We start from the raw sequence: 24,652 nt of genomic DNA on the forward strand, positions 1-24,652 counted from the left end.
AATCGGTATTTGTGGCGGCTTCTGGTTCTCCCACAACACAATAGTGGAATTCTCTGTCACGCTGAGGAGGATGGAGCTTGACCTCCGCTCGCAGTAGTCAATCTGGTTTCACGATTCTACAGTCAGGCAGGTCTTGTCAAGTCCTTTTGGAATGTAGTCGACAATTGCATTCGCTCCAGCGATAAAGACAGTTTTGATGGCGGCCGAGTGTTCATCAATATTCTCGGGCGGGGTGTTTAGAGTTTGTGTCGTTTACGCAGAACAATAGTTTTCCCATTGCTTCGTCCCTCTGCGAGCAGATGCAATAGAACACGCAACCGAAGATAAGTGACGACATTCCTTTTGATCCGCAGAAAAAGAAAGCAGATTCTAAATCTACTGCTAATCGTGATATGGTCGATTTGATTAGATGTTCGTTGCTAGGCTTTGTGTTCGATCAGTGCGCCGCCAATGAAGACTACAGTCTGGGCAGACAAATAACATTCATTTCTTCCAAATCAACACGAAACCCAATAAAGTACACATATTCTTTGACTGACATCGATTAATTAATTTTATTATCTTCATATAATCTTCCTTTTTCATCCAAAAAAGAACTTAAAAAAATATTATACATCTTCATATTTTCTCAATTTCATTCAATTTTTTTTTTTATATTTATTCTTTTATATTATCAATATTATCATATATATTTCCCTAGAAAAACTTACCAAAAAAGTAGAAGAATTGTAATTGTAAAACGAAACCACCAAACAATTCAAAAAAATATCTTTATACACATTTATGTCTGTGTTGTTTCGTTTTCGGTGGCAATCAATCACTGTTGATTTTCCAAATAATCAAACTACAATACATACAAGTACATATAAGGAAAACGCCGAGAAAATAAACTGTAATGTCGAAAACTGAAAATTTAGTTGTTTTTGAAAAGAAAAAAGTCGAAGAACTTATTTTATCAAACAAGATTATTATAAAATTTTGTTGGTTGCATTTGAATTTTCGGAAAAGGATTGTTTTTTCTAATATCGTTAGTGAAAGGGACTTTATTTTATTGCATTGCTTGAATTAATAATAACACCTGTCGGAATTCTGGTAGATGCAATGGAATTCAATCATTTTCGCTAAAGACTTAAAGAAATTAGCAATTCCTAAAATTCAAAAGTAAACGATCAACATGGATATGGACGTTGGAAGTTTAGATGTCACGTAATTAAAAACTTTTTGTATAATGCTTGGATCCATATCATCAAACCTCGAGCGGCGTCTCGTACTCATAATTATTTTTTTCTCCATTTCAACTCTTTTAGAAAAATAAATAAGTTAACAGGAAATTGTAATATTCATTCATATATGTAATAATAAAATAATTCAATAATTCAAAAATAATATGAACAGGCAGACAAACTTAATAGAATACTCTTTCTCTCATACATATACATATAAAATATTGACACAAAAAATACTTTTATAAGGTTTTTTTATTGTTTTTCATATTTTCGTTTGTTTATTTCATTCTCAGAAGTTCTCACCTCTTCCTTACGGAAACTTTCATCTGGAGACAATGCTTTCGATATCCTTTCTTGCATTCCGTCAAATTGCTTTTCCTTTATGGAACAATACTTTTGCTCAAAAGACAATTATTTTTGGGTAGAGCGTTCCTCGCATTTCCTGGGTTATGTTCTTATGAATGTAACTTTGATTTTATGTAGTTTAAATTGAGTAATTTTAAGAACAACTTCAAATCAATAATGTATATTTGACTTTTTTTTGTTTTGAATACAGATAATATCTAATGTTGATTTGCAACTTTTTAAATGTATTTTCAATTGGGTTTGACTTAAATTTTATCAAGACGATTCTTTCGCTTGTAATTAGATTTTTTTGTTGCTTTTCCTGGGCATTTTTGCAATTCATCAAACTTTATAATATCTACTTTGTAATTGTAATGGTTATGGTGAATTTCACTTTCTCGAATCTCATATATTTCTGGTATAGCGAAAATTTCATGAAGGGCATACCTTACCCATGGGCTTGGGTTATATTGTTTAATTAATTTGATGTTCTGGTTCAACATATTTTCTTTTAATTCTAAGATAACTTGCCTTGAATGTTTGAGGAATAGCTTTGTAGTAGTAGTAATTATAATATTAGTACTAGTTGCAATTGTATAGTAATAGCAGCGACATGGAAGCAATTCGAAAAATGCGTAGAGCAAATGGCTTTTTCTTCAAGTAATATCGACCAGTTCTCTTTACATACTCGCTACCTATATCGTATTTATTACTTTGTATTATGTATTTGTAGCAATGCCACTAAATTAACTAAATCGTTGCAGCCTGGTATTTGATTCGTTTTTCGTCTTAACACAAAGCATGCAAAGAACAGCATAGCATTTCAATAGTAGCAACTATTATTGTAAAAGCAACGATAAAACAACAACTTGAACTCGGTCATTTCATATTTTTCAAGAATTGATTTGATTTATGTTGCTATGGTGGTCGTAGTAGCAGCAATTATATGAAGTGCAGGAGGAAGTTTTAATGGCCCTATTTGTTGACGACGCTATACTATCTAGGGTTCTCCATGACAACTTGCTTGAAAGCTCCTGCTGATACACGCGATTTAACTTCATGGCTACCGAGTGATGCTGTTCCGTCTCGTGCTATGTATAGCTGTAGACCAGATGCTGAAATTTAGAAGAAGATGTTATTAGCAATTTGATTTCACTTCAAAGCAATCTTAATAGGTTAATTTAATTGCTATAGATTAGTCGCAAAACTTCTCAAAATGCAGGTTGCGCATTATAAATTTATTTCACTGAGAAGTAATTACCTCCTAGGAAGAAATATTATTATAACTTAATGTTTGCAGGAGCAGGACGAAATAATCTTTCAGTTTGTTAGATGTAAGTTTTATTTCTTCAAATCGTAAACTTAAACATCTAGTGTATGAAATTGATATTTTCTGTGCGTATCGGCTGAAAAATAGCGGCGAAATGATGAAATTCACAACCAGGAAAAGTTATGCAATTCAGACACCCTGAAAAGTTATACGATTTTCTAAGGGTTGTTTCTCTTCACGGGCCAACAAAAATCTTTAGTTTCTTAGTCAGCCAAAAAATGAAACCTGCTGTTATTGGCTTTGAACATATAAGCGAAAGGCAATGCACCTGCGTTTGCGTGGCAAGTTTAGAAATGTAAGCCTCATAAACGTTCACGCCCCTATTTAGAATTATAGTCTGAATTGACTTCTTATCGCCTCCTTTCCTGAGCTAGTAACCCCGCTCGACGATTGCCTACCTTGTCGTGGTGAGGAAGCTCAGTAAGGAAGATCCTCTGAAGCCAAGCGGTAATGAAAACCTTAAGCCAAGGTGTGACCACCGTGCCGAGGGCTGAATGGCCACAGGAGTTAAGATGTGGCCGCAAACGATGAACGATGAGTCTAGACAGAGAATCCACTTACTCAGGTGGGAACCAATCTAATTGGGACCCAGTCCTTAACGAATGAGCCGAAGCAGGCGCCTTATGTCAGCACTCCTGACTCCAGGCTCCGATTGGCACGTCTTGCCCATGGGTAAGCACCTGCCCACGGACAAACAGCCTTAGGGGCACCTGCGACTAAGAGGAAAGCGAAGTGGCAGCGGTCCTGGACGAAGACACGAACGGGTGGCTCAGACAGTACTACTCCTCCCTCATCGATGTGTGGGAGGGTGCGCGAATCCTGAAAATGGTCTCTGACGTTAAAAAAGTGCTTCCTCTGGCTTCCGGAAGAAGAGCGAAATGGTGCTGGGGGTCTGGAACAACTTGGTGTGCAGAATAACCTCAATACTTCCACCTGGATGCTGCTAGGCAGCAAAACCGGTGAGAGCCCATAGGTGGGGAACTTTTCTCACTACTGCGTTCCCGAACTGGATGTTAAAAACGTTCGGGAAAAATCGGGCTTCCAGCTTTACTACGAGCTAGGGACGGTCACGTTACAAGTGTCGGCTCCTAAAACCATTGAAGAGGACGTGCAGCTCTTGGCATCTTCGTCTGAGGCATAGATGAGGTGCACATTTCCCAAATAAATTTGCAGTACTGTAAAGCTGCGATTGCATTTATTAGTCGTCGGATCAATAGCTGCAAGATATTTTTATATCTCATACAAGAACCGTGGGTTGTTGGTGGGGTAGTCAGGGGCCTAAACTTCCAACATGCCGACCTGCTCGAATGGGAGTGATCGACTCTGCTGCATGGTAGTCTCAAAAGATTTCCAGGCTAATTTGGTTAACGACCTATGTGATGGCGACACCACATCGGCTAAACTAACCACAAAAAGTCAACAGGGAGATAAAGAGATACTATGGTGCTCTGCATATTTTCTCTATGACACAGAAGACGTTTGCAGTGGAACATTCATCAGCATGGGGGTGATAACAGGATGTGGTGTCAAAAAAATGGTAAAATACCATGGTGGAACTCAGATTTGGCAAAACAGAGGAGAACGACAAGGATGCTCCTCAATTGTGCTCTGAAGTGTGATTCAGACGTTAGCTGGAATCGTTATAAGTGGCCACTTCACTATAGGCAGCACCACTCCATGAACTCACGGCAAAAATCAAAAAGGCGATGTCCGAAAAAGAATATGCCTTCATGGACATCGAAGGTGTCTTCAATTATGCCTCATTCGCGGCAATGTGTGATGCGGCAAGAAAGAATGGAATCGAACCGCTGCTAGTCAGTTGGATCACACGGTCATCTGCAAATTCCTTAACAAACATCCGGTAGCTCTGATGCCGACCGATCATATGGTTTTCAGATTCGTCTTTGAAAAGACATACACTGTCGTAATTACCCAAAGAGAAGAATGGTCGACAAATGGCCATGAGTCACAGTGGCAGGCGAAAATCCTTGTGAAAGAGCCTGGGGTCGCAAGAGCAGCATTTTTGTAGTCCCTTAAGAAGTGGGGCATGAAAACCATAGCGGGCTTTTAACGGAACACTGCTTCTTAAACTACCATATAAAGCCTGGGAACCCGGGGTGAAGCCATTGAATAGGCGATTTACGGGGATAGTACAATGGACCTAACAATGGCCTGAGTGCTCGGAGCTGCGGCTCCCCCAGTAAACTAAACTGACCCCTCTGCGTCAAATGCTACTGAAGGTCGGATTTAACGGACCTAAACGGGGTATTTCTTTATTGTGGTTGAGTACACACTGCGTCTGCGACTAGGGATAAATCTTTCAAATGTTTAGTGTGCATGTGTTTCTCTCTGGATGTTATATACTAGCAAACATTGCGTTGTGTACATGGATGTTATGCTTTGAATGAAAGATTGATGTTCGTCTAGGTTCAATCGTTTGTAACTTACGTCAGATAGAAAACCCCTTTTTCGATGCTAATAATAAATCATTACGTCAAATTATTTCTTTTGTAGCAAGAAAATGAAGAAATTGCAATATACCATCTTATTTTATTAGCTTCATTCAAATCTTTCTTAAGTTCATCTCAAAAGAAAAACTATTTTAGCGATTGAGCTGGGGTTTCAGAATGTACTCAAAATAATTTCCGCTGTTGGAAAAGGCGACTAAAATAGATAGAATCTTGTAGGCTAGCAATTGCGCCTTGAATAGGGGCTGACCTGGGTTCTGGAATGTGCGCAATCTTCTCGATAACGATATCGAGGGACCACAAATTTTTCAGCAATAACGGCTTGATATTCTATAATTGAAGGAAGATGGTGGGACCCTGGGGAGTACTCCTTTCCCTTTGCGGTACTGTGTTCGTATATTCTGGTAAGGGAGTTGGTATTGGTATTGAACCGATGTTCAAAGCTACCGCAAGGTGCGCTCCCATGATCTGAGAGTCGGTTTCCGACACAATGTTGATTGCAAGATTTTAGTTCGGGTTAAAGAGCATCACAATTCTGCATTAGAATTTTTTTGAAACCGATAAGAAGGATGCTTTATAGGAGCAACTATATGCAATTCAAAATATTTTTTAAAAGTGGCATTGTGATCGCGATGGGTAATCTGAATGCTAAGGAAGTCCCTGACAACACCTTGCTCAGTTATGTAATGGGGAACCATAGTGTTGATAGGTGATTGCGGAAATGCGAAAGCGGATCGATGAATGTAGGGAGTTAGGAGCTCTGTTATTCGTTGCTGGTGCGGGTGAACGCGCTTGAGTTTCTTAACAATGGTGAAGTGGTGAGTAGACGATATGGCGATCCACCGGAATATGCAGATACAGGCATACAGGGATACGGAAAGAACGATTTCCACTCTAGGTTCTATTGCACCGATTACATTAACACTTTGAAGATCGTTATGGCGTAATGGGTTCTTTTGATGACCATTCAACACTTTCGAAAGCGTCAACAAAGAATGTAGCTAGAGTACTCTAAGTGAGAGGGCAGTTTCGAGAAGTTAAAAGCTGTTACTAAAGCGGTATATGATGACCCATAATGTCAGGTTCTGTTAATTTTAGGATGAATTTGAAGGCGAAAGCGTAGTCTGCCTTGGTTGCATGCTGTCACCGATATTTTTTTCTCGTTATTAAGCCGTTCTTCATGCTCTGTTGACTGGACGACGTGGAGGACAGCTTGGCTGAATCATAGATCTTGGTCAAAGGGGTCTGGATTTGAAGGAGCCAGGCAACGCTGGACTGAAGATAAAAACCAAAGAATAAACAAGTTTCTCATTCTGACAAATCATTGCACTCTTCCTATTTGCATTAATGAGCAGAGCAGTAAATGAGTCGATCAATTTATATATCTGGGTAGGGTTATTACTACAGAAGGTGCCATTGAACTTGCCGACGGTGTCATTGAACGCATTAGCAGCGTTAGATTCGGTTTCGGTGGTTTTGTCAAAATTAAAATTGTTCCGCGTCAAGTTTTTCCATATTACTAGAAAGCTCCAAGCCTTTATTAACACTTGCCTTCATCATGCCATCATGATGTTCTCGCCTGACACAATCTAAAATGTAAAACTTCATTGGCTTACGGGGTAGACACCCATTGATGTGTTGATCAGACGGAAGTGGCAGTAGATAAATCACACTTAATAAATAGTGATAACTCGATTGTTAGCTACGTGATACAATAGAAGCCAATATTCCAGGATGATCTACGATTGGATCACCATACAGTTACATGGGGCAGAACTGTGGAGGATAAGTGCAGGCTTCTCGTAAATTCATTGAACGAATTGAACTACTTTTCGATTTTATAAAAGAAAAAAGCCCTCCCTTTTGCCGAGATCTATTTCGTTACTACAGTCGACAAAACAACTGTACTAAATTGCAAACTGTGTCTTTGTCTAATCGTTTGTCCCCGTCATTCTCTATGACACATTGTGTATTCTTATAATTCACCTATGTCCTCCATTGACCGAATCCATGTCGTGAACCCCGTATTCGTCTATTATAAAGATGAATAGCTCCCAGAAATTATCACTCGCTTAACATATTTTCATTAACTTGACATATTTTTATAGCAGTGATCTTCAAATTACTTTTTCTGTCAGTTCACTATTTCTTTTAATCATTAGGAATTTGGAAATATATCAACGTTTACTTTTTTTATAAATTCTGATATACACAAAAGTAAAACAAACAAAAAATTGTACTAAAAATACTTCACTTTTCAAAAATGTTTACTTACTCTCAGCTGATTCCTCCAATAGATCCAACTTTGTATCTTTCAGAATTTCATCAATCAACGGGACTGGATTAACACGTGTCTCTTCCACATGCCGCGAAACGGTTGGGGCGTTATCTTCTAATCCCTTTTTACGCTTTTCAGCGGCAGTTTTCATACGATCTAATGATCCAGTTTCGCTTATTACTAACGATCCGGAACTTGGATTTCTGTATTTGGTGATACCGAAAAAAAGTAGAATTAATCCAAGGTTTTTACAGAAGAAATTACTTTAGATTATCTTAGACAAATATAGTGAAACAAACACAAGAAGGAATTCTAGAGTATGGATGGATGAGAGGATGCCAAGTGATGATATTTTACATTATACATAATTTAATGAAAAATTATATTAAGCTTGGTTAGTTACCAGTGGATGTGATCATGAATAGAAAACAAGTAAATACAGCGACAAAGGAGAGGCTTGAGAATCAAACGATAATGGGGGATCACATGAATAGTAGTAAAATAAGCGATTGAGTGTATGAAAAGTAAAGATATTTGTAGAATATATACAAAGATTGACAATATGTAATAATAAAATCAATAATAACAATTAATAACAAATAAACACAACACTTAGAAATTATAATCTGATAAAGACGTGAATCGAATTTGTTTATTCATTCTTGGTACCAATAAAGGGCTCGAAGATACAGTGGAGTTCCAAAGATATTTCTATTTGAAAAAAAATCACGTTGAAGAAATGCGATCATTCTCCTTAAGAAAAAGGGTGATAGTATAGGAAAACATAAATATGAGTATTATTCATACTTGAAGCAGGGAGTTTGCCGTTTGTATCATATATTGATATGCCAATACATTTCAAAACTGGCTTACGTAAAATTATCCGTTTTAATTGGAATACGTTTAAAAATAAATATTCTGAATGAATTTAAGACCGTTTTGGGAATGAAACTTTGGAAAAATTTACCAGACACATCTAGTCAGATAAATCAATTTAATAGAAATTAAAAAAAAAATCAAACATTTTGTGCACCATTTCTACAACTGAAAATTTTAATTTATATCCTTTATAGATATTTATATATTAGAAAAAATAGGAAAATTTCCACCAACATATTAACACTAGGACGTCGCGACGTCTGTGATCCTGTCATAGGTGACAACGGTGAGCCACATAACTCTGCATTTGATGGTATAGCAATTCCAAGATTTCCTACGCATGCAGCATTTCCAGGCCCCGTAATATTTTCAATGACTACAATGGAAGACAGTGTTGTCGAATTGTGATGAGATTTTGTTCCAAAATTATTGACGATGTTGTTCGTGTTTGTCTCCAATAGATTCTCAGAAGCGGATGATGCTGACGATGGGCTTGTTGTATCAATTACAACCAAAGTTGTAGCAATTTGTGTTACTGGGGATGAAGTCGTTGTTACTGGAAAGGTTGTGTTTGCAGCATTCGATGTTAAAGTATAACTACCACCGCTACTTAGTGTTGTTGGTGATGCACAAATGGAAGTTATTTGACGATTACTATTATCAAGCAAACGACGTGGTACACCCGAAATGCTCCTAAAGGGGATTGATTGTGTTCATGGAGTTTTGTTTAGAAATTGTATTTTTTTTTTGCAGTTTCAATTCTACTTTCATTTTTAATAGAATGCAGGTCGTAAAAAAGGATCTTTTTAAGGTGCAGTTCATTGCAGTCAGTTGTGTTCAAGCAAACAGATACTGTCGGAACCAAAATATATATGATCAATAGCGACACATGTTTTGTTAGAAATTAGTGCGCGTCTTTGATGATTTGAGAACTTCATATATATTTTGGCCCTCATTTCCTTTATACATTTCAAGGAATCAGATCGTAAACTTTAGATACTGTTCAATCATTGAAAATATAAATAAAAAGTGGATAGTGTTTGTCTACAAAAATTTGAATTGTATTTTGTTTATGTATTTTGTATTCTGTCGTGTTTATTGTTATAGTTTGTTTGTGTAATTTTGTTAGAACAGAAAATTGAAAGAAGGGACGAGAATGTAAAACTATTTGAAAATGAGGAAATTATTCGGGAAGCTTTGCATGCACTCAGACTTTAGACGTTATTTTTATCTTATTCATTTATTCATTTTATAATATTGTTGTTGGGAAATTCAACCTTATTCACTCTGTTCAAGATTATTATTCTGCCATCATGGACGATAGATGTGTATTTACCCTAACTGATAATAATACTATTTTGTAGATACTTTACATTGTAAAAAGGTGCGATCATCGCTCTAAGTTTCACCTATTTTGTATTAAGTCAGTTATTCAGAATCACATAAATGCAGTCTAATTGGCATCAACTTAAAACGGTTCCTATCAATCACAAATTCTTCTTAACATTCACATGAAATAACGAGGATTGTTTCAGATTGGTGTATATACAAAAAATTATGACTAAGTACCGAAAAGTGAAATAGAAGAGAGGATCATGATAAATGCTTAATGGCCGCTGAACCGATGAGAAAACGCACAGCAGCAAAAGAAATCAATAATGTAAGAATGGAAATATGAATTTATTGACATTGCAAATTTTGATAAGATTTTAATAAATTCATTCGTCAATTAAAGTAAACATTAAACGTTCGACTATTGGCAGCGTGGAAAGTAGTTTTCTATGAAGAATTTGGCGGATTACTAGCTAATTTCAATTTACCATTTACAAATAGTAATAACAGGAAACAAATTAAACTATTTCAATTTGAAATATTTCATGATTTTTTTTGAGTCAAACGTTGTGTTTCAAGTACGTCAAGGAAAAGATAAAATCAAATAGACATTTAGTACGTAGGGAGTAAAACCCGAAGCTGTTATGAATTGCAGAATATGATTGGTGGTGGCTATTCATGCATATTTAACGTGAAGGTTAAGGAGCTCGAAAAGATATTAAAAGCAAACGAAGCAACCCGGCTTTAGTGTGAATTCGCAATGTCAATCTTGTTGGAAATGTTGTGAAAATAAAAGATCATTATGAAACCCAAACTAAACTTTTCAAGTTCCAAAAAAACTAATTAATAATGATAAAATTAATGCACTATTTCTCAAATAATTGCACTCGAATGCATCCAATCCATCATCATCGTACCTCATAACTTCATTATATGTCGATCGTGGTCGTCCGTTGTCTTTTGTGAAATAAATAAGACCATCTGATTGTCTCATTGGCGTTGAGCTATTTATCCGATTCAAAATGCTTTCCGTTTTCATATAACTTCTTCGAAAGCCCCGATCAAATGCTCCACGCAGCAAGTGATCATTGTTTGGGAAGTCTCTATTCGAATATCTTCTAGTTGGGCTGGTGTTAATCATTTCATATTCTTCTGACTCGATGCTTGAATCGGATTCAGGCATAGCGATTGGAGCTGATGCAGAATCAATTTCATCTATGAATATCTCTGTGCCTGTTTGGAGTTGTTTCCGCATGGTTATAGGCGTCAGGAATGGATCATAGCGAACACGTTCAGTTGTATCGCCAGGTATTGCACCGAGTGACTTCATACGCGCAATTGGATAGTTGTTCGAAACCATTGAAGAGCGAATGTTATTAAAATTACTATTCCATGGGTTTGGGGATTTAGATCCACTATCGTCGTGGTTGCCTAAGAATTTCGCGTTTCCAATTTTGTGTTTAACGTACTTGCCATTGGTTTTTGGCACTGCAGGCTGTCTGAAAATCGACTCACGCCTTAACCGTTCAAATTCGTTTTTCAATTCAATCTCCTCTTCAATTTCAATCTCCATTACCAAATTATTCAGCGACTTTATCTTATTCATATGATATCTATATACAGGATGCATTTTCCGTGGTGAATATTTACTTAATTCCTGTGAGGCACGTTGAAAGTGCTCCATTAGGGACAGATTTTCCATAGAGCGAATTTTAGAGATACGTGGCGTATGAAAATTTTCATCGAGTCCTGAATCATCTGCATCACCCGTGTGTGGCGTTTTAAGTATATCTGACGAGGGCGGACCACTAATAGGAGTCCGATACTCTTCAGTACTTATATCTGGACTCGTGATTGTCGTGTTTGGTGTTAAATAGACACTGCCATCAGCATCGACAGTTTGCGGTGATTTTACCATATTTGGTTTATGGGGTGGTATATGCAGTTTAATTGCGTTTATTGCTCTCTGATTTAGTTTACTGAGAATTGAATACGATTTTGGGAACCTTTTTTGGAAGTAAATAAAAAAAAATGTGAAACAAAAAAATTTTCCAGATAGAGTTAAATTAAAAACTAAAAAAACAAAATTATAATTGCAAAATGAATTCATATACAAATATAGAAAGGCCAATGCAATTTACTTGAATAATGGAAAACCAAAATGTTAATTCAATAAATAATGTTAATATGAGTAACTAGCCTAGTAAAATTATAGCAATTTATCTTCTAAAACTCCAAAAAAATGTACACCAATAAGGATACATCAGTTGCGTGGTATCGATGGGAAATTCAAAGTTGTGAGAAATGTTTCTGTGGACTAACTATTTGGTACTCAAAACGTCTCTTCTAAATACAAAAATTCTCTATCAAACTTGGAACGAAAGTATCACTTGATGGCATAATGGGAACGATGACTGCTAGTATTGAATTCAAATTTTACTTATAAAATATATTCTGAAATCCATAATCATGGCCTAATATCTATCCCCAATTTCGCTGAATTACCTGATCATTAGTGGGGTTTTGAGTGGCTTCATCACTAGGATGAAATAACGATGTTTCGCTAGTGTCCATAAATGACGTGCTAATATCCTGCAAAGTATATATTTGTATATCTTTTCAGAATATTCTCCAATATTTAACTTATTAATCCAAATTGTGGCCAAAAATACACAACAGCGATACGCGTATCATGTTTTCCATTTGAGATACGTGATGAAGAATTATTTAGCAAACAACATTTAGATATAGTGTACAATGGAAGTGTTCGAATATATACATAAGTGCAAATTAGGTTTTGGTTCTATATATCGTTGTTGATTGTAGTGATTTTATATGATTTATAAAAAAAATGAATAATGAATTTGTCAGGAATAAAAATTTATTTTTGGAAAAAATTGGAGAATCCACTACATAACAATTTGCCACTTTGAAAAGATATACATACATACATAAGTTTTTTCCGAGTGGTTTGATTTGGCAGTAAGTGGATGTGGGGTCAGGATCCCTCAATTTTCAAACAAACAAACAAAACAATTAAACTTGTTTCGGTAATGTCTAGGTCTGAACTAGGCGATTTTCGTCCTAAATATGGCTCACACCCATGACGTGTTTATGAATCTATGTAAAGAAGCGAACTAGGGTACCCCAACCAATATCCGTCACGATATGTCCTCAGGGCAGCCTGTCTTGGGAGAAACCGCAAGTCATCTTTTTCAAAAGGTGGATGAATATTTTTCTTTTCGAATGCCCGATGTCCACTGGATGCGGAATATGCAAATCTTTAAACAAAAAAAAACTTCTTTCGCCAATGCTTAGGTTTGAACTAAGCGGTTTTCGTCTACAATATAATTCAACCCCTCGCGTGTTTCTGAATCTACATACATATATTTACGTTTATTATGTTGTGCCGCTCCTTTGAGCGTTTTCGGTCACGCTGCTTCCAGGGTGAGATAGTGCCTGACGTGTAGCCTCTGGCCTCGGTGAAAATATTTAAATATATGGGGCTAGCACGTCAAATCTAAATATTATACCCCTACCAATTTCATTAAATATATATAAGATCTTAGAAAAAAACTTAGCTTTTGGATGAAAACTAATCATAAATTATTTGCAAAATAAGGATATGAATTCAAAGCTTGAGAATGTGAAGAAACTACCCTCATGTCTTAGTCAAAAACTTACAAAAAATTTCTAGTTACAAGAATATTTCCAAGAAAATGAGATTTAAAAATTGTTTGCCAAAAAGTGAAATTTTCTTACGATAGGAAAACATTGACCTCAAAAATTATATGATGCAGCGTTTTTAGTCCTCCTGAATTATTCAACGTCTATCAGAATGTTCTCGAAAAATAGGTTATCTATCTATCTTCCTAAGACATTACAACCTAAACTTTTATTTTCTATGACCGAGAGAGATCTAAGTTCAGCGTATGAGGGTGATTTTCTGCACCTTTTACTAATCGCTCCATACATGATTCGATGAGTTTACCCGGAGAAAACTCTACCAGTGCAGCCTGAAAATTATGAATGACATATGTTGCTTAAATACTCCGAAAAGTTAACAGTGTTTTATTTGCCGTGTTAACAAGAAATTTTACTTGAACATGAATTTAAAACTTGAAGCGAAAATATAGATTACAATTTAAGTAACAAAATAAAATCATATTCATAAAGCTGCGGAGAAAAGAGAGGAGACAGTTTGACAACGGGATAGAGCCCTTGCATTACAGAAAGAATAAGGAGGAATGAGGGAAATCATCAAGCAGTCCACTTCAGAGAAGTACACAGGAAATCATAGATGAGATACAATCATTCAATTGAACATAGTTTTATGCTGTGATGGTTGGAGTAGTTGAGCGATATTACGATACAGGCTTGTCAGTCATGCCTGAACAGTCCACAGTCCGCCCGGTCTCGGGAACTGAAAACTCAACACACGTACCGGTAAGCCGCATCCCCTGGCTTACCGGTTGAAACTTAGCCGCGAAAAGTGTTGGACGTAAAATTCATACGATGAACCATACATGTCCCCGCCACCGATTACCTATGGACTGTTCACGTGAAAATGGCTACATACATACATTTGTACTTAGCTCATAATGTTTATGCAGTTAGTTTATCGGACCATCGACTTTAGTATAATACTGACATTCACAGTCTTAGAATGCAAGAAATTTGCAAAAAAGTGACAACTTTGACCTTTTATAAATCTGTTAGTAATAGTGCAATTTCCACCAAACTATCATAGTATTATGCTCTATAGTATAGCGTAGATTACTGCAAGTTCGTCTTCGTCGTTAACAAAAAGTTGCGAAAGAGTCGCTTATGTGTCAATTTTCCACAAGACCAAAAAATGTCAATGACGCGGTGGAAAAATTGAAGTTCCTTCTTTTTTTTGGTTACTTCTTTCCGTGATACTCAATAAATATGAACACGAAAGAAATCGTTATAACTTCTTTTTCCACTATGTTTGACTTTTATTGAGATATAAACATGAAATGAAAATTAATATAAAGAAATCATTGTTTCACATGTTTCGCATATAATGAAACGGTGCTGCCGACAATTTTTTTCTTGCATTTGACGGAATGAATAATGACATTCCTCACTTGCGGCTATATATGGCCCCTTCAGTATTTGTTCAATGGCGAATGATGGTCGAAGCGCTGCTGCAACGATCCAGGTCCGGGTGCTTTCAGCAGCTGTTGTGGTGGTGGTGGTGGAATGCCACGGATTTGATCTACCACCGACAAGGCAGGCTCACTCCTCGGTATGCATTCCCGTAGTTCCACTCGAAGAGAGCAAAATGCTCCAAAGGTACAATGGATTCGTTTTTATGTCGAGTAATAGAGGAGATAGTTTTTTCTGATTTCTGTGGTTCTCACTATCATCGCCAAGTCATTATCTCATATCGAATCCACAATTATGTTTTCGATAAAACGACTAAAAAACAGGACCCTTTTGACACTATGATTCCTAACTGTGAAATCATCCGCTTACTTCAACTAACGAAACACAGCTCAGGTTACGGTCACAGTTTTAACGTGGGCCTATCTACTACATGCAGGTAACCATGATTATGTACAAAGTAAGATAGACACAAAATAGCATATATTTGGGCTGGGTAGTTATTGAGAACGAGCTCTTAAAGTAACTGACCCATTTTGGGCCCGCGCACTACTCCTTTTAACAGCCAATATCAAAACTTCAAAACGTCCTCGGAAAGAACTAATCGAGTACAACGGCTTCTTGCCCTAAAATAAATTGAATTTCAAAAATGACTTTAATTTCCATTCGAATTAAATGAAAGTATTTCTGATTAGTGACCTTAGTAACCCTAAAAAAAATTAAGACGAAGGTAATTTGGGAATACTATTCTAGAAAGCAGCTTGTCTTCTACGGTAAACCATACATCGAATTATTTTTTAACTTCTTCGCAATTCATTCATATATCAAAGGAACGTGTTCACGGTAGGTTTCTACCAGCAAGCGATGACTTTCAGTACCCTTTTTTGAATAAGAAAACTAATGGGTGCCACAAATATTCTTTTTTTGGTATAAAAGTGGACAGAATCACTGAACGATAAAACAAGACGCAAATTTTTACGGGATTCAATTTGTATTTTTACTTTCTGTTACTTACTATCAGACAAACAGAAGGACGTATGTGTCAAATCAATAGGCTGCTTCCTGCTAATGCCATCTCTTAGTAAAACCAATGAAAACTTATACATTCGTTAGTATATATAAAACGAGAATCATCAAAAAGCAAGGAAATGACCACAATATGCATTGACAGACTAAACTATTCAAACGGATGGAGATAAAAAATAATTTTCGAAATTTTGCTGCGTAGGAAAACAAAACTTATTTCTTCGCTGAATCGCCAGCGACATATGAAAAGTATCGTTCATTTTAAGGGGGAGCTTCGTGTGTTGGGCTCAGCAAAATTTTTTTAATAATAATTAATAATTTTTGAAGTTATAGCCTTCGAAGTGCCCGCGTCTATTCTGGGGAGAGAATGCCGACTTTCTCACAATTTCTCACATTCTGATACATTTTTGGATGATTAACTGTTATATATGCGGATATATATATGCATCTGATTGGTGTACTGGTATATATCATTTTTTTGCAACGCAACTCGGAAAGTCTATAAGGGCAATATCTATGGTAGGAAAAGAAGACGAGGCAGACCCTGCCTAAGATAGAGCGATGGCGTGGGCCAGGACGCCAGACAGCTTTTAGGGATATCGAATTGGTGGACCTCGGCGCAAAACCGGGATGTCTGGAGTTCCTTATTAAGGCAGGCCTAGACCGGATACCGGTTGTTGCGCCGTTGATGATGATGATGATGATAGTGTTTTTCAAACTGGTGTGTAAGATAGCTTAATTTATTTTTGAGGAATTTTCTTAGAGGAAACTAGACCGATATATATTGAAAATGATTTGAATAGCTATCAAGTCTGGCGAACAAGTTTTTAGGCGCCACTGCGAAAAAAAGCAACGGACTTTATTTAAATTGAGGGGAGTATTGGCTGTTTTATATTCTCTCCGTCTTTATATTTACAACCTAAGAATAATTTCTAAAAGTGGCAATTCTTTACCTCACTCCAAAGGGATTTGATGACATGTTCTTCAAAGCGAAGTTAATGTTTGCTTCATCTCTCAAGTATCAACAATTCCATGAGGCTTTATTTCGCTTAGCCAATCGGTTTGAACATTCTTAATGGAAGACTAAATGGTGGAATTGCAACATATGAAATTGGGGCGATACATGACGTTTGTATGATGATAATGAAATTGAAGCACAGTCTCATTGAAAATCACATAAAAAAATTTGAAAAAGAGGCTTCGTCGATGCTTTAAACTTCACAAAAGATTGAACAAGTGGAATAAAACGGTTTATGAAGGGCAATGGCAAGTGCAACCCCGATTGAAATCTTGAAGAAGCGTCTCTCAATAAGACTTTTTCAACATGCTAAGTAACATATTAGTACACATCCCTACAGTGAGGTATAATTCAGACTGAGAAGTAACCCATGATTATCTATTGATTACTTCCCCCACTCAAACTGATCAAATTCTGGAGCTGTTACCTGCCTTATTTCAATGTTTTATCCATTGAATGCGCACTAAGCTTTAATTTAGATGCATTACACGTTTCAAATGCGAATAAAAAGGGAATTATTGAACCATAAAGGAAGGTATATCTGATTGCAATGTTATGGTATAGAAAGTGTGAGTTAGGAGAATCCCATCTCACGAACATTTTCTAGGACTATGAACAAGCCACAGGTTATTAAGAGGGACATCCCGTGTGAAGGCCGTTTTTCTTCGTTTCTTTTAGAATTTGTTGGTGAAGAACTGGATAAAAATACAAATACGAACTTTTCACCATATATTTCTTAATATCTTGAGAATGCGCAATAATTTTTCCAGCTCGATGGCATAGTTCATTATTGAAATACAGAGCAATTTATACACCCATCTCCAAAAAAGGTGTTTTGTCTGCTGTCACACTAGAGGGCGCTGCGATCATCTTAAAGAAAAATCTAAACGGCATTTTAACGTCAAGACTTAACTACAGTCCGCTACTTAGGATTATTAAAAAATATTAAAAGCTAAATTTTTGGTGCCCTGTTAAATTTTTTTTTGTGAATTTTCGCGTTTTTACAGGCTTCTTTAATGAATATAAAAAAACTACTGAATGAATCACAATTATCCTAGTTTGCAGACCGTAGAAATATGTTCTGAATAAGTCGCGAAAATTTCAAAGAATTTCGTTGGATAGATTTTGGGCTATGGTGGCAGCCGATTTTTAATATGCAGTTTCGAAGCCATAAAGTCTTAACTGATCATCAATCTGCTGCAGCTAGTCCATAAGCCTTAGGTTTCTTGAAGAAATACATGTACAGCCTTAGGTTCAATTCTTGTCCTTTAAGTGAAGTCATTCCGACCATTAAATCCGCGCTTTATTACGGCGATCGACATAAATCTGGCATGTGACTTATTACGTGTTTAACACTATAATTTCCGAACGATTCCAAATATCAATCTAGATATAATTGATGCCAAAAAAAATCGATTCTGCGGATCCGACACACGGGATGACACCGTTAAGGGAAGTAACAATTGCTAAACACGCTTCTTTGCTGACAAATTGCAAATTTACCGTTATTAGAATCGTTAAAAACGAATTAGCAGAAGCCTTAAAATAGCTTTTTTGATAATATTCCTATCACTTGAAATACTTATAAAATCACAATTTGCTAATATAAGCAAACAAATATTTTGTTGGAATTAATGATGAATTAAATTGTCTAATTTTCATACGGTATACAGTTATCGCATATTTACAGTAGCAATGAATGATTTTTATAATATTCAAATCACGAATGACGGTTGACGTTTGTCCAAGATTACCATAACATTTAGAAATTTAAAAAAAAAGTATTGGCCATGAATAATTCGCCCCAAGATGAATCATAAAATCTTAAATTCAAATAGCTGATTTCAAGATCATAAAACAATTTCACATTTCACTTTTCCTGCTTGTTATAACACATCTAATTTCACAGCTACCACGCAACTTTTTATTTAAAATTTTTGCAATTGAAGATAATTAGTGTAACAAATCTTTTCTAGAGAAGCGGAAACATTTGTTTATTACAATCTAAAAACATTTCTCATTATAGATCATTTTCATTAAAAATATGATTTCTTTGAAATTTGTATTTCTCGCTTTTAAAGCGTGTAGAGGTAGATACTGTTTATATCTTAAATGCTTTTGGAGTTAATTGTTTCTAAGTTAAATATTATCTATTTAGATCAGTGCTGTTGTTTATATTATAACGCTAAAAACCTAGAAAAAACCCAAACCACTCTTCATTCATTACACTTTTTTTAGTATTTGTTGCAGTGATGATGAGTATATGTGCTTCTAGTTAATAAGAAGAGTTAAAAGTCCTAGTTGATATAGGACACTAGACGCTCGGTTCATGGAGTTTAGAAATTTTAATACGTAAAAAACAATGTCTAAAGTCTGAAAATTAGACACCAAAAGTCTAAGAAAACCTGTTTATCAAATTTTATTGTTAGTGGCAAATCCATACATAATTATTAGTTGATGGTTTAGTTTGTTTTTGAAAAGAAATTCTGAACCCAATCACATGCAGTTATTTTTTAAAGTATCATTTGGAAAGCCAACCTAATATCAAAGATTATAATATGATTTCATGATGTGAAGGAAGTAAAAAAAATTGTAGTTTCTAAATACTTTAAGTCTAATTGAAATTTATATTATATTCAGGAAAATGAGTTACATTCAAAAACTACGAAAAGGCTGCAGAATACTAATTTGTAAGTGTTATTTTGCGGATAACTTTTCAGTTCTAAACTTTCATTTATAGCACGGTTCGTTCAAACTTTGTCAACAAAACTTTTGAATAATTAAACTCAATGTCGCTTTAACACGTTTTGTACCATACAAACAATTTCATGAATAATTTTAACTTTTCGGAAAACTTGATGGTATGGTCTGATGTGGAAAAAATTGCTTGCATCCATAAGCCGCGAACCGGAAAGTTTTCCAAGCTCTTTCAAGTTAGATGGATTGTTTGAATTTCCAAAAAAGGCGTTCAAAATCTCAGATACTTTTTATATAACGTAATTATGTTGCGGTTGTCATACTTCATAGTTCTTTTTATATGCTTTACATAACTGAAATTGTGTGAATCTCATTTATATTCGATGACCTCAATTAATTTTTTGCGTATCGATACAATTGAGATATATATTCGGTCACATCAAGTTATGTAAATGTATTTGCAAGAAATATTAAAATTAGGCTAATTTGCAATTCAGCAGCAGAAAACAGAAAAAAAAAGTTTTATTTTTATCGTGATAGGAAATTATTCAAACATTAGTCAAAATTGACGTTCGATTAAATGTAATTCGCTTCATTTCACTGCACCTTTTATTACATCCATTATCTGAATTCTATATCTCGAGATATCACTTTGAATCGAATTAAAAGATAATCAAACGTTCCTTAGCACAATAATGACCCATCCAATTACACTGTAGCGGACTGGAACGATTAATCTGTATCCAATATTTAAGCGATAGTGGCAATAACCATCGGACATTCGAAATCGATGGGGCAATTTTTCACCTCGATAAACTATTCAAAGGACGACCCAACTGACCGTAACCCTTCGAACCCTTACGTGACTATTAAGAATTTCATCGTTCATCGTCCTCGGAGAAATGTGGAGATATCTTACTTGTATATATACCCAAAAGTGGAGACGAATCGATCGATTATGGATTTAAGCTTGTATTGTATATTTTGATCGGAAAGCAATCAATTTTCTTATTCTTGGATAGGACAAAAAGGAGCTTCAAAAATAAAATCGTTTCAGGTCAATTTTGATTTGTTGCGTTGTATATAGAAATTTTGTGAGAAAAAGATTTAATACAAGTGGACATCGTTTTATATTTGATTGTACCATTCATCGTAAATAGGTTGTTTTGTTGTATTCACATAACAGAAATCATGGGGAATATATTTAAATATTTTGTATACAAGTTTAAGGGAAATAAATATTTGAAAGTACTAAGGCGGAATGGACATTTGGGACTTGCTAAATGTGCTTTTTGCCCTAGCATAAAGGATGGATATATGTAGATAGTATGCATATCTATTGTCGGTTTTGGATTTTTCTCCGAAGGATAGCAATCCTGATAATAGCTCTGTACAAGCCCCAACTTAAAGAGAAAGGAAAAGCAGTTAACCACTGATAACCATCTAGGCATTTCACGGATTAAATGTAGCTCATTTATTTATTTATTTAATTAAAGATAATACACAGAAAGTAAATTCCTATTGTCCTCAGAGGGAAGAGCAAGTAAATGGCTTAACTTACGCTTAAAACTAAAGAAGAAGACAGAGCCAAAGGACCCAAGCTATGGGGCCGGCATAGTCCCGGGATCGGGGAGTGAAAGTAGATATCGAGCTTCGTGAAGAGTACTTCAAAAATGTCTGCCCTACGTGTAGTACGAGAGGCGATGCAGACAATAATATCGAAGTTGGCAGAGCAGTCTATTCAGCAATTACAGTGTTTGAAAATCGAAGGAAGATTGAGGATGCGGAGGGAAGTTTGTTTTTGAAAAAGAGGGATCCGAGTGAATTTACATTGCAGAAGGGCGACCAAACTACACAGCAATATAATAGAATCGTTCTGACAAGGGAGTGGCAAAGTGTCAACGAGGACTGAATTGAGGTAAAGTCGGAGGGGGAACATATGATAAAACCAGACATTTTGGAAGCACGATTGATGATGTCAATGAACTGGGAACTGAAACGAAGTTTGCCATCGAATATTACATCCGGGTCTTTAAAGAAGGTCAGTAGTGGAAGGAGTTGTCCGCCACGAAAATAGGAACAGGATATTGGGAAGGGTTTAAGTGAATAGCACATCTAGTGGCATTTGCTGACATTCAGTGTCAACTTGTTAAAGGACCAAAGTATTAAAGTTGGGTTGGAAGAGAGCACAGTCCAGTGGAGACGAAACAGAGGCAAATAATTCAAGGTCGTTGGCGTACAGCAAACACAGATAGGTGAGGATGGAGAGGAGGTCATTGATTAAAAAAGAGGAATAGTAGGGGGCCATGTACGATATCTTGGAGAACACCAGAGATAGGAGAAAAAACTCCGCAGGAACGATATGAAAGGTAGGAGGAGAGTCCAGAGATAATTGAAGGGGAGGGGAGGAAGTTGAGAAGGAAGAATTTGCAGAGGAAAACACTGTGGTCAGCGGTATCAAAGGCTTTGGCGACATCCATATAAAGAGCGTGTACTTCCTGCCGGGAATTAAGGTATTTAGCAACGAAGTTGGTAAAAACCAAAAGGTTTGAAGCAGTAGATCGTTGTTTCACGAAACCATGCTGTGCTTTCACAATGAGGTGACTTAAGTGTGCGGTTAACCAGTCGTAGACGTACGTCTCGATGATTTTGGAGCAAAACGAGAGAAGAGAGATGGGACGATACTCGTAGAAGGTTCTCCGTTCTTAATGATAAGGATGATAAGAACCTCTTTCCATAGATGAGGTAAGTTGTTTCCTTCTAAACGTTTGTTGAAGGTTATACGTAGAGGGAGGGAAGTGTGTTGTATACAATTAACAAGGAGCAGATTAGGAAGCCTATCGGGCTCAGGTTCGACATAGGTCAATGTGGAAATCAACTAAGAAAAACGTGAGGAGAGGAATAGCGAGAGAGTCGGAGCAGTCTGCATTTAGAAAACGCGTAGAGGGCGCAATCATTGAGGGAGTAAACATGGAAGAGGAGTAATAACATTTAAGCTCTGATAAAAGGATTATCGAAGTACACTCTTCTTCCTTATATAAAACGTCGGTCAATAAGTCCGCAAGATAATACATAGATGAAGCCACGATGACATAAAATATAACAGTTTCGAAATGTGTTAACCTTCGAATGATTACTGTTACGTCATTTCAGCTATTAGTGTTTGATTGGGAATTGTTTTTGTGACGCTACTTTCCCTAATAGTAAACAGCTGGATTCGTAGCAAGTTCGTGTTTTATTACTACTTGATGGGAAAAAATACCTTTCAAGCGCTGCAATGCATTAGAAAGTGCTATCTGGACTTTACCCCGACACAACCAATGGTTGAAAAGTAGTTTCACGAATTTAAGAGTGATCGTGCAACCGCTGATGATGATGATCCCTCTGGTCGACTAATTTGAAGTGGTGATACAGGAGAACGTAAAAAAATGATTTTTGCTAATCGAAAACTCAAATTGCAAGATATAGCTGACTCTTTGAACATATTGATAGGCAGGGGGTTTACTATTGTACATAAACATTTGTTCAAGAAGAAAGTGTTTTAAATTGGGTGCCGTGCGAGCTGACATTGGATCAAAAACAACAACGTGTTTGTGTAACAATGGACAAAACTTGGATCCACTAATGCACCCCGGATCCAATAGGTAATAAGAAGAGAGACTAGTAAAAGTCGTCGAAAGAAACCAACAACGCCACAGTCAGCTGGAAAGATTTTGACCTTTGTATTTTGAGATGCTCACGGTGTCATATTCATAGACTATCTGGCAAAAGGTAAAAATATCAACAAAGGGTAGTCAAATGATAGTAAGGATCACAGGGCGACACCGTGATCTGCTACACGGTTAGCACATATCCTGTCAAACCTCACTGGGTGTTTTGCCATCAAAACAGCAGACGGAGGAGAGTGAAGGTGAGCTTTCCGCACCTTAAAACGGAAAAAACTATTCAGCCCGGCCTTCCTGGTAAGGTGTTGAGCGAAGCGCTGACAAATTTTTTTCGGAAAAAAACCCAGGATAGAGCCTCGGATTAGGCAGGTTAAACGGCAACAATTTGGGCAACGTAAAATGGACTACTCTTATGGGTCTTGGAAGGTGCGATCCCTTTTACGAACGGGTGCAGTGCGGGACCTTCTGCAGGAAGTGCCCGGTAACAACATTAGCATCCCCGCGCTCGAAGAAACGAAATGGCTCGGGAGCAAAGTACATGATTGCCGACCTTATAGTCATACAATATTTACCAGTGACAAGGAGCGAGGGAGCAGAGGATTCGATGTCGCCTTTGTCATAAGTAATATTTAGGTAGCTGGTAACTGATGTCAAACTGATTAATGAACGAATCTGGTTAATCCGCTTCAATATGAAGCTTCTCAATTTGTGGTATATCCACGACCATGCACTAACGGAGGACAAAGATGATGTCATTGAAGGCGAATTTCTACACCCGACTGGACAGAATTTTTGACGGGTTGCCCTCCAATGACATCAGAGTATTATTGGATGAATCAGAGAATGCCCCAAATCTAAGATCTATCGTAGCATCGTTCGCTCTGTTAGGTTCTATGATTCTGAATGCTGGCCGGTCACTAAAGACAATGAATGCCGCCTTGCGATAAACGAGGTGAAGATCTTGTGCTGGATCACGATCGAAATGCGAATATGATGTGCACCCATCGTAGAAAACTTAATAGCGAGGCATCGTTGATGGTATACTAATCTAATCTAAAAATCTATTAAAATTCGAAGTAAAAGTTGAAAAACTGTTCGCCCTTTAGGTCCCACTTCTATTTACCTCGACATAATCGTCAAGGCTGAGGACACTTAAAAACTTCTGCACTTAGAATTAGAATTTGCTTTTGCACAGTTGCAAACTTATAGTATTAACACCTATTCTCGACTACTCGTACTGCTCTGCATCCACAGACGG

At 36.5% G+C, this 24,652-nt stretch overlaps 1 protein-coding gene across 2 annotated transcripts in view; it reads right to left on the reverse strand.

The window, feature by feature from the left end:
* Positions 1 to 1,736: 1,736 nt before the first annotated feature.
* The window catches only part of LOC119653244, a 197,118-nt gene continuing 174,202 nt past the window's right edge, over positions 1,737 to 24,652 (reverse strand). For both annotated transcript variants that reach the window (XM_038057844.1, XM_038057845.1), the window contains 3 exons: positions 10,776 to 11,864; positions 7,645 to 7,850; positions 1,737 to 2,686 (listed from right to left, as the gene is read on the reverse strand). In XM_038057844.1, the coding sequence (XP_037913772.1) occupies positions 2,568 to 2,686; positions 7,645 to 7,850; positions 10,776 to 11,864 (1,414 nt within the window). In that variant the 3' untranslated portion in view covers positions 1,737 to 2,567. The remainder of the gene's footprint in view (positions 2,687 to 7,644; positions 7,851 to 10,775; positions 11,865 to 24,652) is intronic.

Source organism: Hermetia illucens, chromosome 3 (assembly GCF_905115235.1).
Source record: "Hermetia illucens chromosome 3, iHerIll2.2.curated.20191125, whole genome shotgun sequence".
Lineage (NCBI taxonomy): Eukaryota > Metazoa > Arthropoda > Insecta > Diptera > Stratiomyidae > Hermetia > Hermetia illucens.